This window comes from Microcebus murinus, chromosome 4, assembly GCF_040939455.1.
Source record: "Microcebus murinus isolate Inina chromosome 4, M.murinus_Inina_mat1.0, whole genome shotgun sequence".
Classification (NCBI taxonomy): domain Eukaryota; kingdom Metazoa; phylum Chordata; class Mammalia; order Primates; family Cheirogaleidae; genus Microcebus; species Microcebus murinus.
In genome coordinates this window covers 112,998,099-113,010,894 of record NC_134107.1, presented here as the reverse complement: position 1 = coordinate 113,010,894, position 12,796 = coordinate 112,998,099, and the positions used below count along the sequence as shown (strand labels likewise).

General features: G+C 55.5%; 1 protein-coding gene across 9 annotated transcripts in view; it reads left to right on the top strand.

Annotated features, from left to right (window-relative positions):
• The window catches only part of ST3GAL4 (ST3 beta-galactoside alpha-2,3-sialyltransferase 4), a 33,030-nt gene extending 20,234 nt beyond the window's left edge, over positions 1-12,796 (top strand). For 5 of the 9 annotated variants that reach the window (XM_076002696.1, XM_076002690.1, XM_076002693.1 and 2 more), the window contains 10 exons: positions 5,016-5,091; positions 5,381-5,465; positions 5,829-5,909; positions 6,119-6,216; positions 6,434-6,494; positions 6,863-6,958; positions 7,062-7,251; positions 7,994-8,137; positions 11,689-11,832; positions 12,132-12,796. In XM_076002696.1, the coding sequence (XP_075858811.1) occupies positions 5,076-5,091; positions 5,381-5,465; positions 5,829-5,909; positions 6,119-6,216; positions 6,434-6,494; positions 6,863-6,958; positions 7,062-7,251; positions 7,994-8,137; positions 11,689-11,832; positions 12,132-12,218 (1,002 nt within the window). In that variant the 5' untranslated portion in view covers positions 5,016-5,075 and the 3' untranslated portion in view covers positions 12,219-12,796. Of the gene's footprint in view, positions 1-2,646; positions 2,666-5,015; positions 5,092-5,380; positions 5,466-5,828; positions 5,910-6,118; positions 6,217-6,433; positions 6,495-6,862; positions 6,959-7,061; positions 7,252-7,993; positions 8,138-11,688; positions 11,833-12,131 lie in introns of those variants that run through there. The other 4 variants (XM_076002688.1, XM_076002691.1, XM_076002694.1 and 1 more) reach the window with 4 other exon arrangements.

Sequence of the window (12,796 nt, the reverse complement as noted above, 5' to 3'; positions counted from 1 at the left end):
GAGACTGCTGGGAAGCCTTACCGTGGGTGGGTCTAGAGCCAGGCTGTGGTCCCGGTGGGGATGGAGGGCTTCACTCGCGGTACTTCCCAGGGTCTAGGCTATGTGGCCATTACATTGGGGCTGAGTTTCACAAAGTGTCACATCCCACTGCCTCCTCCGATGCCAAATGTGTGTGGGAGCTCAGCATTTGCTGGGGTGAGCACCTGAGGCAGAGCTGATAGTACTAGCAGGGGCATGTGAAGAAGAGGAAGGTGTGAGGAAGCTGAGTTGATGATGATATGGGGCTTGGGGAAGCAGAAAGAGGTGAGTGCAGCTTTGGACATCTTCTTCCATTTGAAGAATTTAAGATTATCCAGGAAAAAACTAGAAATATTAGGATGGAGTCTGAAAGAGAAATTAGGGCTGAAAATAGGTTGAATCATCAGTGTATAAATAGTAGTTAAACCTCTGAAAATGAATGAACTTGTCCTGTGAAAATGTTCAGTGGGGGGTGAGGGAGGGCAGAGGTTCAAGGACAGATCTCCAGAGCATGCGGGCAGAGGCAGCAGAACCAGCTCAGAGACGGGGAAACGGGGTGGAGGTCTCACCTAGAGGCCAGGCAGGAGGGAAGGCCAGCACTGCCAAAGCCTCAGGGTACAACGAAGACTGAAAATAGACCTTTCCTGTGTTTGGCAATTAGGAGACTTCTGGCGGCCTCAGCCAGAGCAATTCAGACTGAGTTGGGGGAGTGATGAGGGGTGCAGGGGAGATGGGGAGGGGAGGAAGCAGCAAGAGGAGGAGGGGGAAGGAGGGAGAGGCAGGGCTGGCTTGCAGAAAAAGACAAGGCAGGTTTGCTGTTCTTTCAGGGAGAGGGAGATTTGAGTGTGTGTATGGGTCAAAGAGAGCAGAGAAGGGAGGAGATGGAAGACACAGGGCTGAGGGGCATCGATGGGAAGTGATTCTGGGAGGCGAGGACAGGTTCCTGTGTCCAGCTGGAGGGTTAGTGGGAGAGATGTGGTAGACAAGCCTAGAGCTGGCAGGCAGCTCCAGGTTTTCCCTACAGACCTGAGGGATGGTTTGACTGAATGTTTGTTTAAGATCACAGAAGCAGGCTGGGTACGGTGGCTCACGCCTGTAATCCTAGCACTCTGGGAGGCCGAGGAGGTGGATTGCTCAAGGTCAGGAGTTCGAAACCAGCCTGAGCAAGAGTGAGACCCCGTCTCTACTTAAAATAGAAAGAAATTATCTGGACAACTAAAAATATATATAGAAAAAATGAGCCAGGCATGGTGGCGCATGCCTGTAGTCCCAGCTACCTGGGAGGCTAAAGCAGGAGGATCGCTTGAACCCAGGAGTTTGAGGTTGCTGTGAGCTAGGCTGACGCCACGGCACTCTAGCCCGGCAACAAAGTGAGATTCTGTCTCAAAAAGATCACAGAACCAGTAAGGAAACCTGGGCTTCTGCCCCCCTCCTTCCTTGTCTTCCCAGGCCCCATCTCTGGAGCATTAAGCCATATCCCTTTGATGGTTTCAGGGGCTCTGAGGCATCAGTCTCTGCCCCAGGGGTTTGTAGTTCTCCTTTTAGTCCAGCAGGTGCCATTGTGTCTCTCTGTTCAGCTGTTAGTGCTGGGCCAGCATGAAGCATGGTTCCTACCTCTACAAGGCCATATTTCTTCCCCATGTGCCCCAGGTTCTGCCCTTTGGTGAGTTCTGTAGCAGAGCTCACCAGCTCACTTCAGCCAGGGACTTCTTTGTTCTTGGCAGAGCGCCAAGCAGGCAGATAGTCTTCCTGCCTGGGTCAGCTTTGCCCTGCAGGTTGCTGAGCTGGTCTTCTTGGCAGCTGGTCATAGGCAGAGGCTGGTACACCTTGGACATGAATGGATCAGATGCCTGCTGTCCCACCCAGGCACCCTACTGTGACTTTCCCTGCCCTTTCCTACCTGGGAGCTCCAACAGCAACGTGGGAGAGATCCCTGCCGGGAGAGGCGCCAAGTTGTCCCAGTGCTGCAGCCAACCTGAGGAGCCCTGGAATGCCAGGGCCTCTGAGCAATCTTCTTTTTTTTTTTTTTTTTGAGACAGAGTCTCGCTTTGTTGCCCAGGCTAGAGTGAGTGCTGTGGCGTCAGCCTAGCTCACAGCAATCTCAATCTCCTGGACTCAAGCGATCCTACTGCCTCAGCCTCCCGAGTAGCTGGGACTACAGGCATGCGCCACCATGCCCGGCTAAGTTTTTCTATATATATTAGTTGGCCAATTGATTTCTTTCTATTTATAGTAGAGACAGGGTCTTGCTCTTGCTCAGGCTGGTTTTAAACTCCTGACCTCGAGCAATCCGCCCGCCGTGGCCTCCCAGAGAGCTAGGATTACAGGCGTGAGCCACTGTGCCCGGCTTGAGCAATCCTCTTGACCCCACAAGGGGAGAGCTAGGCTCGATAAAGCCCTGATTGGGTCTACTGGAGCAAGCCCTAAGACTAGCCAGCTGCACAGCACAACACTGGCCGGTTTGGGAATAAAGACAAGACAGTGCAGGACGTTACTGGGGAAGAGGTCAGAGAAGGGCTAGTTGTCTTGTTGCTCAGGACGGTCGCTCACCTCTGACCCAAAGGTCTCCTCCCTCGAGGTGGGCCTAGAGGGTGGAACGTGCTCTGTGTGATGTTTCCATCTTGGCTGCATGTTGGACATAGAGGAGGTGGGTCTTTTATTGTTCTGCTTTTTACCACTAATGCCTGGGCCCCATCCCTAACCAATTAAATGAAAACCTGGGAGACTGAGTCCTACACATCTGTGTATTTATAAACTCCTCAGGTCATTCAATGCATTGTGCAGCCAGTGCTGTGACCAGCTGATGTGAAGGGAGATGGAGTGAACTCCACTCATAGAAGGAAGACTAAGAGAGAAAGGAGGGAGGGTGGGAGCGGATACAGCTCTTGAATCTGGAACGTTAAAGCTGCAGGATCCTAGCACAGAACTTTGCAACTCCAAGTGTGGTCCGGCCAAGCAGCAGGGCCCCGGGCAAGCTGGTGGAATGCAGGTCCGTGGGGCCATCATGCCGGCGAGTCAGATGTGCACAGGAAGTTCGGGAAGTCGGTGTCGGATCCTTCAGAGAGCATCCAGGCCGTGGAACTCCTGGGGTGCTGGGTAGATCAGTTGACTCAGAATTCCTAGGTGTGGTACCCAGACACTCATCTTTTAAAAAATGTTTTTTAAGTACCCCAGTTGATTCTCTTGCCCAACCATAGTCAAGAATACCCGCCTTAGTCAGTGCTTCTAGACTGGAAGGTGAATCACCGGGATCATGTTCAAATGCAGCCTGACTTTATACATCTGGAGAAGGCCAAAGACTCTGCCTTTTTAATAAGGGCCCTGTGATGCCTGTGCTGCTTATCTCATGTATTTTGAGCAGCGGGATCTATTAGACTGGCATCCCGGCTTGACAGCAGGGCAAACTGCAGGTCAGAGCAGAAGGCATGGCCATCCACAGTCACCCTCCGGCGTGCTGGCTGCAGGCTGGGGGCTGGAGCTAGAGTTGAGAGCAGGACAGACCCCAACCCAGTCCTCACAGGCATCTATCTCAAAGGGGGAGACAGACAAAAAGCAAACACAGGCAGCAAAGCTAATTACAGATTGGAGAAGTGCTGTGAGGGAGAGGAGAGCCATGTGGCAGGACGTGGCTGGAGGCCGCTGTGGGCATAGGGAAGGCAGCCACTTCCAGGACAGCTGTCAAGGGAGTTACTAGAACAGTGACTGTAACTGGGGACATCTGATCACAAATCTTTCCTTACTGGATAGGGCCATTTTCCATCCCCTCTGGGGCTTGGAGACAGGTGCTACTGAGCCTGCTAGGGAGTCTGACCTGGTCCCTGCCTGGCTCAGGACTCTCATTCTGTAGTGTTTGTGGACTTGGAGTGGGTCCCGGGGGTGCCGTGATGGGGAGCAGAGCACTGACTATAGGACGGTGTTCAGGACTGCTGATCTGTGATTTGCAGCATAGACTCCATGCAGATGCTCCCTGCCCCTGAGAAATAACTGAAGGTTTTTTATTTATCCCCAGAGAGCACAAACATCAGGGGTTCCCTCCCTTTCCTGACTAATAGGAGTCACCTGGGCTGCTTGGGCACATGCCTTCCCTTGGCAATACCTGGGCTGCCTGAGACAGTGTCCAGGGAAGGGCCCAGGTGATTCTTTGGATCCAGATCATTAGGGAAACATGATGTGGATGTTAGAAACTGGACCTGGGCATCTTCTGCCTCTTCGTGTGGCTGTGGAGTCTCCTCTGCAGTGGCTCAGCAGCGTGGCCCTGGCAACGTTGGTGACTGCTGGGAAGCCTCTGCCTGCGTGCATGTAGCAGCTCGCCCTTCCCATGTGTGCCCTTCCCTCGCCACCTCCCAACTCCTCCTGGACCAGCCGGACCCTCCTGGCTACCTGCGTCCCCGTTCAAACTCCTTCACTGACTTACTGTCGGCTTGGGGTGAGGCTCGGGCGCTGTCTGCGTTTGGTCCGGGTCTGGAGGGTTGGAGGAGCCTCGTGAGCCCATGGAGTAGCCCACCCCCACTCTGGCCTCTGGCCCACGCAGACATGTTAGGTGGAGTTGGGGGAGATTGAGGATGGGGAGAGGTGGGCGGTAGCCAGCCCAAGGGATGCTGCAGATGGTGGAGAATGAGGAAACTTCGGTTGGGCAAAATATGAATCAGTCCCTCACAGTTAGCTTAATTTTGTGTCAACAGTGGGCAGATGTAGCCATCTCCTGCCCAGAGAGGGCCCTTCCTAGGTCAAAATGTGGAATAGGACAGGGAGAGAAACACACCAGAGATGCTAGAGCAGGTCAGCCTGGCTTGAGACGCGGTCTGTGAGGACCCTGCCCTTCGCGGAGTTGGCGGAGTGCCTGGGCTGAGAAAGGACCTTCTGGAGATGGCCCCTCAAGGGCAGCTTTGTGCTCTCTGGAGGAGAGCAGGCTGGGTGGTGGGTGAGTCCTGCTCCAGTGTCTCAGCAGGAGTGTTGTGGAGCCGACCAGACAGATGCCTGTGACTCCTATCTCCTAGGTGGCCCGAGGCAGCCGGGATGACAGCTCTCCCCAGGAACCCTGCTGCCTGCTGAGGAACATGATCAGCAAGTCCCGTGAGTGTTGCGCTGGAGCCCCCGCCCTGATGGACAGGCTCCAGAAGCAGTCTTCAGCAGTATCCTGGGAGCTGTGGAGGGACAGACGGGGAGCCAGGGGCCCCTCTCTTCATCTTGAAGGACAGCGGACACTTAGGTCCACGCCCTGAGCCCGGGGCCCGGAGGGGGCCAGGGATGGTTCTGCTTGAGTTGGGAGCTGGAGGGGCACAGAACGGGGCAGGTGGGAGGGTGGGCAGGGTCTGTACCTGCCTGTCTCTGCCTCCAGCTCCTCTGTGCATGTGCCTTGCAGGCTGGAAGCTGCTGGCCATGCTGGCTTTGGTGCTGGTCGTCATGGTGTGGTATTCCATCTCCCGAGAAGACAGGTACATGGAGCTGTGAGTCAACTTCCATGTCCTTCTATCGGTTCTTCTCAGGCTTAGGGATGAAGCATTGTGGGTTGCAGGACCTAGTGGGACAGCCAGGGCATGGCCTCTCGCCTTCAGCTACTGGTGGGGATCCTTTTGTGGGTCTCGGGTAGACTGTGGGATGACTCCCCTGAGCCCTCACAGGGAGTGCAGAGGCAGGAAGAGGTGGATCTCAGTGATTTGTTTCAAAGTGAAACTGGGCTGAGATGTCTTTACACAAGTCCTTCTCTGGCCCTTGGACCTCTGTGCCACGGGAGAGGGCTGAGACTGTCTGTAGTGCTGCTCCTGGGTTCCTGGGTCTGACTGGAGCTCCCTCTCCTTTTCTGTCTCCAGTTTTTACTTTCCCATCCCAGAGAAGAGGGAGCCGTGCCTCCAGGGTGAGGCAGAGAGGAAGGCCTCTAAGCTCTTCGGCAAGTAAGCACATGAGGTGGGGGACAGGACATGCAGTGAGCTGGGCCTGAGGGGTTCACAGCGCGGGGCCTCATGCTGGCTAGAAGGTAGACCTGGGTTAAGTGGAGCCAAGAGGGAAGGGGAGCCTTCTAATACCAGTCAGGGCCCTGACCCTGCTTCTGGCATCAGGATTAATACCTTTCTCATTCCCACCATGCTTTCACCTCTTGCAGCTACTCCCGAGATCAGCCCATCTTCCTGCAGCTTAAGGATTATTTCTGGGTCAAGACACCGTCTGCCTACGAGCTGCCTTATGGGACCAAAGGGAGTGGTATGTTCCCGCCTGGCCCACAGGAATGGTGGGCTCACATTGGCCACACTGCTTCCTGTTCTTCCTGTTCTTTGCCATCCACGGCCCCAGTGCCCACATTCTGAGCTGGGAGGTGGTGGGGAGACAGCAGCCAGGACTCTGAGGACAGTGGAGGGAGGGCAGTTAGCCTGCAGAGCACCAGCTGTCGGGCCAGCCCCTCCATCGGTTCTTTCTGTAGAAGACCTGCTCCTCCGAGTGCTAGCCATCACCAGCCACTCCGTGCCCCAGAGCATCCAGAGGTAAGGAGAGCTCCTTCTGCCCCATGCCAGGGGCCTTCTCCTCCTTCCTGCCCTGGTGTGAAATAGTCACAGCCTGGGCATCAGGTGCTGAGCAGGCAGAGGCTGCCGGGGGTGTTAGCAGCAAGGAGCCCTGCAGGAACGCACCCCACGTGCCTTCTCTCCACCTCTCTCCCCTGCTCTGCTCGGGTTCCTCTTCCTTTAGGGCCCAGGGCTGCAGAGCCAGCATGGCCATCGGCAGGACCACTTGGGACCAGGGGCTGAGGGGGGCTGGGCACCGATCCTGAGATGGGTCCCGGGCAGAGGCAGAGCAGCAAGGATGAGGTGGAGCGGGGTTCCTCTGGGTTTGATCGCCCCTCTTCCTGTGGCAGCCTCAAGTGCCGCCGCTGCGTGGTGGTGGGGAACGGGCACCGGCTGCGCAACAGCTCGCTGGGAGACGCTATCAACAAGTACGATGTGGTCATCAGGTGTGTGCCTGTCTCCTCCTACTTCTGCGTGGGGACCGGTGTCCCACACGGGGCAGTCAACAGGCCCAGGGGCTGTGGTGATGGGCATCCTCCTCCCCTGTAGACTGAACAACGCCCCAGTGGCTGGCTATGAGGGCGACGTGGGCTCCAAGACCACCATGCGTCTCTTCTACCCTGAATCTGCCCACTTTGACCCCAAAGTGGAAAACAACCCAGACACACTTCTTGTCCTGGTGGCTTTCAAGGCAATGGACTTCCACTGGATCGAGACTATCCTGAGCGATAAGAAGCGGGTAAGTGGATGGACTGGGGGGACGGAGACACTGCCCGAGTCAGGACCTCACGCTCCACAACATCTGCCTTGCAGCCCTAAAGAGCCGGGGAGGGCACGGCGTGGCCCAGGCTCCCTGCAGGCAGGCCTCCTGCCGAGGGTAGTGTTCTGTTGGGCTTCTGACCGGCTTCCCCAGCAGCTGGGCTACAGGCCCACGAGAGTCAGGTGGCAGCAGCCCAGGCACCCACGCTTGGTGGATATCTGGGCCAGGAGAGCCGCCAGAGTGTGTGTCTGCCTGTGAGGAACCTGGGAGCCACGACCCTCCAGCAGCCATCTCCAGGCAGGGGCAGGTTGGGACAGTGGGGTCTGTGCCCTAACAGACAGACCCCAGGAGGAGCACACACATCACTCTGCCATCCACTCTAACGCTGAGCCATCTGAGCTGGCATTTTTGCTACTTTTAGACAGCCTAAGACTTGAGCCTCTGCCTCCTGTTAGGGTATCCTTGGAGAGGGGCTGTGACTGGACCCTGTGCTCTACTCACCTGGTTACCCAGCCTCCCCAAGCCTCCCTTCCTGCTGTCTTTCCCTGGTCTTCTCCTCTGGTCTCCCTCCTCAGGCATACACTGCACCTCCTTTCCTCTTGCCCTGCCCTCCCGAAGGGCTCTGCCACCTCCTGGACTCTACCCTGGCTGCAGGCCACTGGGTTGGACTTGAGAGACATGTCTTCACCTTCTCTCTCTCCCTTTGACTCCATCTTCCTAGGTGCGAAAAGGTTTTTGGAAACAGCCTCCCCTCATCTGGGAAGTCAACCCCAAACAGATTCGGATTCTCAACCCCTTCTTCATGGAGATCGCGGCTGACAAGCTGCTGAGCCTGCCAATGCAGCAGCCACGAAAGATCAAGCAGGTGATGATGGCTGGGCATGGGGATGCCAGGCCTGATGGGCGGGAAGTAGGTGGGACGTCCCTGTAGGCTTAGGAGGCCATGGGAGGACCCATGAGAGGGGACAATAATAACAGCAAGACAGCAGCTTGCATTTGACCTCCAGGAACACACCTCTAATCAAAGATAGGCTTGTTAGCTTGCTGCAGTCAGCAAGAGCACACTTTGGACAACTGTGGGGCATCTTCAAAGTGGGGACAGGGGAAGGGTCTGTGTCCGGTTTGGGGGCTGAAGTGAGAGGATGGTTTTGGCCAGCGCTGGTTAGAATCTGTAAACTGGGGAGCTGCTCAGTCTAGCGGTCTCGTCCATGGAACAACTTGAGCCCATGCAGAGTTACTGTTAGGTACTTGGTCTGTGATCCTATCTTGGAACATATTGGTCTGAGTGAGTTAAAAGAGTTTGTGCTTCAACAGTTTGTCTTGCATGTCATAGTTTGGTACAGTGTGTCAATTCTTGGAAGTCATGATGCATCTATGCAAGTTATGGTTTTGATTTCAGTGCCCTGGTGGTCTTCAGCTGGTGGGCTTTAACCCACTTTGTAGCTTCCCAAGTACTTCCACATGCATCTGGAGCCCCTCAGGGAAAAGAGGTAGATCACACAGATGGCTATGCCTGCCTCCGTTAGCTTGGCCGGTCAGCCACTCGGAGCCTTGGTTTCTTGTCTGTATGGTGGGGATTATATCCATACTGACCTCTGAAGGCCATTGTAGGATTTAAAGAAACAATCATGTAAAATACCTCTTATGGAGATCAGCACACAGTGCCTGCTCCATAAATATTTGACAGACTTTGAACAGACTATTTTATACTTTACTGAACATCCATGTGTGAACTTAGCTGCACACGTTGAACGCCTGCCTTTGTGACTGCTCAGTGCTGGGCCCACATCTGTAGCTTGGGGAGCAGGGCGCTCCCCTCGCCCTAAGGGAACTCAGTCCAGCAGAGTAAGCGTGCAGGTTGCACGGTGGAGTGGTCAAGTGCCGCTGTGGGACCTCGGAGGTCTGCCCAGGGCTGTCTGGGTGGCTCCCCAGGCGAGGCGGTGCTGGAGCCAGGCGGCAAGGCTCCTGCGGCAGCTCGCTGGACAGAGGGTTGGGCAAGGCGTTCCATTTGGGGAGAGCCAGCAGCTCTTCCAGCACCGGGCTGTGCTAGTGCAGAAGAGTTGTGTGGCATCGAGGAGGAATTCTGCACCAGGACGGGGTGTAGATGGAGACAAGGTGGGGAGGGAGGTAAGAAAGGGTGAGGACCTGAACCCAGCTCCTGGTGCCAGGAAGGGCCAAGGAGGGGAGGGGGGTAAGAGAGGGTGAGGACCTGAACCCAGCTCCCGGTGGCAGGAAGGGCCAAGGAGGGGAGGGAGGTAAGAGAGGGTGAGGACCTGAACCCAGCTCCCGGTGCCAGGAAGGGCCAAGGAGGGGAGGGTGGTAAGAGAGGGTGAGGACCTGAACCCAGCTCCCGGTGGCAGGAAGGGCCAAGGAGGGGAGGGAGGTAAGAGAGGGTGAGGACCTGAACCCAGCTCCCGGTGGCAAGAAGGGCCAAGGAGGGGAGGGAGGTAAGAGAGGGTGAGGACCTGAACCCAGCTCCCGGTGGCAGGAAGGGCCAAGGAGGGGAGGGAAATGACAGTGCATTCATTTTCTTCTGCTGCTCACTGATTACCACAGCATGGGGGCCTGTGGTGCCCATGTCTTGGCGCATAGTCCTGCAGGTGCGAGGCTGGCACGGAGGGGCTGGGTTTCCTGAGTATCACAAGGCTGAACTCAGTTTGTCAGCCAGACTGAGTTCTTGTCTCAAGGCTCAGGGGGACATTTTGGTTCCATACTCATTCAGTTCCTGTGGTTGTAGGACTGAGGTCCCCATTCAGCTGTCAGCTGAGGAGGGCCCCTCGGCTCCTGGGGGCTGCCCACATTGCTTGCCTTACGGCCACTCCTTCTTCAAGCTAGTGATGGCACGACACATCCTTCATGTGCTTCCAATCTCTGACTTCCTCTGTTTCGGTCTTAACACCCAGATGTAAAGGTTCTGGTAATTAGGTCAAGTCCAGCAGGATAGCCTCCTCTCTTGTGGTCAACTGTGCCTTGTAAGGTGACATCACCTAACGCCATCTCGCCATACTCACAGGTTCTGCACACACGCAAAGGAGATTATACGAGGGCTGGGGTCACTGGGGTCCTCTTACGATTCTGCCTGCTACAGCCCATATTTCACAGGTGGAATCAAGGGATTTCTGACCAAGTCTAGGTTTCCAGCTTGGGCAACTGGCAGGTGGTAATATATTGAACCAATACAGAGAGTGTGCATGGAGGAGGAGGAGGAGTTTGGTGAGTTTGAGGAGCCCATGTCCAGGCAGAACAGGCTAGAAGGCCATGGAAATGTGTTTCTGCAGGGGCCTGAACTGGCTGAGGAAACACAGTGGTGGTGAAAGCAGCAGGGTGAAAAAGAAGGCCAGGGCAGGGAGCGGAAGGTGAGCAGATAGGAGAGCTCAGGAGGGACACTGGGAGAGACCGTGGCAGAGGCTTGACGGGGCCCAGGAGTGACCCCCACATGGGTGTGGACAGCTGAAGTGATCTGCAAAGCGTGTTGCTAGAGCTGAGGAAGGCAAGATTCGTGAAGTGAGAACATCAGGCTGCCCACCCTGCGGAAGAATGAGGGATGGAGGAAGTGAGGTCCTCAGAGAAGCCCACACGGTGGGCAGGCAAGGTATAGCTGCCCTGCTTCAGAGAGGGCGAGAGCCCACCCCCATAAAGGGTCACACAGCTAGTGAGTGTCGGAGCCCCCAGATCTTCTGAATGAGGTGAGGCTCTCCAAGGAGGAAGGCAGAACCTTTCCCCTCCTTTGAGCCTCAGTTTTCTCATCTGTAAAAGGGGACTAATGATAGTATCTACTGCCAAGCATTTTTGTGAGCACTGGATGAGATGACGTATTATACTAGGTCAGATTCTTAGCACAGTGTCTGGCACACTAGCACTCAAAAAGTAGTAGGGTGTCATTATTGTCGTTCTGATTGTCATCGTCGTTCCTCCCCTAGATGTGTGGTGCTATCCTGTTCAGTGTGGTAGCCGCCACTAGCCACATGTGGCTATTTATTTATATTTATTTTTAAAATTTAATCTATTTATATTTATTATTATTTTTCTAGAGATGGTCTCTCTCTGTCACCCAGGCAGGAAGGCAGTCAGTGGCTATGCATAGGTGTGATCACAGCTCACCGCAGCCTTGAACTCCTGGGCCCAAATGTTTCTCCCACTTCAGCCTCCTGAGTAGCTGGCAGTGCAGGTGTGTGCCACCTCACCTGGCACATGTGACCATTTAAATTTTGATTAGTTACAGTTTCAATTAAATAAAACGTTCAGTTCCTCAGTTGCACTGGCCCCATTCACATGCTCAGGCTTGTGGCTGTCACACGGGACAGCGCAGATGAAGAATGTTTCCATGACAGCAGAACGTTCTGCTGCAGAGTGCTGGCCTGGGAGGGGTGGGAGGAGCAGGTGTCGCTCTGATACCTCCCACTCTTTGTCCCTCAGAAGCCCACCACAGGCTTGCTGGCCATCACCCTGGCCCTCCACCTGTGTGACCTGGTACACATCGCTGGCTTTGGCTACCCAGACGCCTACAACAAGAAGCAGACTATTCATTACTACGAGCAGATCACACTCAAGTCCATGGCGGTAAGCAGCTGCTTGTGAGAACTGGTGGGCCTGGGAACCAGACAGTCAGAGGGACTCTGGGTGAGTGAGTGTGGTGTGCTGGGACCCAGAGGCGGTTCACAGGGAGGTCATTCAGAGTCAGGACTGGAACTGAGGCCCCTGGACTCTGTGGCCAGCATCCTCTGTATGCAGCCAAGAGCCAGCACACGGAAGGGAGCTCCCAAGAAGTGTGGGGCTATGGGGAGTGGGGCAGGGAGACTTTCCTGGGGACAGAGAGATCCTGGGAGTCCCTCAGTTCACTTCCTTGGCTGTTCCCACAGGGGTCCGGCCATAATGTCTCCCAGGAGGCCCTGGCCATTAAGCGGATGCTGGAGATCGGAGCCGTCAAGAACCTCACGTCCTTCTGACTTGGGCGAGAGCTGCAACCCATCAGTTGCCTGCTCTGCTGCCTGGCTGACCCCCATCCATGGCTGTGCCTGATGCCAGCATAACCCACTTGGACTCGCCGTCTGTTTGTGGACGGAGTCCTGGGACCAGCCAGGTCTGAGATGAGGCCATGACTGGCCACTCCTGTGGAGCCCAGATCCAGTCAGGGTGGAGGCCCTGGGGCTCAGGCGCCCGGCCCAGGCAGGGGCTTGTTGCTGCAGCACCTCCTCTCTGCCAGCAGCAAGAGATTATTTAATGGGCTATTTAACTATAGGGCAGGAAGGTGCTGTGGGCTGGTCCCGTGGCATCTAGGAAAGAGGCCAGTACAGTACAGTGTTCTGCCCACTTTTTATAAACTTACATGTGATGGGCTTACGAAGGCCTAGACACAGAGACGGAGGGTAAGGACATGGAGATTGGGTGGGTGCCCTCCAGAGAGGGTCTGCTACCTCCCAGCAGGCATGGGAAGAGCACTGGTGTGGGGGTTCCACTGAGAAGGGGACCTCAGTGAGAGAAAAAGTTAAAAACCCACCATTAAACTATTTTTCCTAAAACGGAA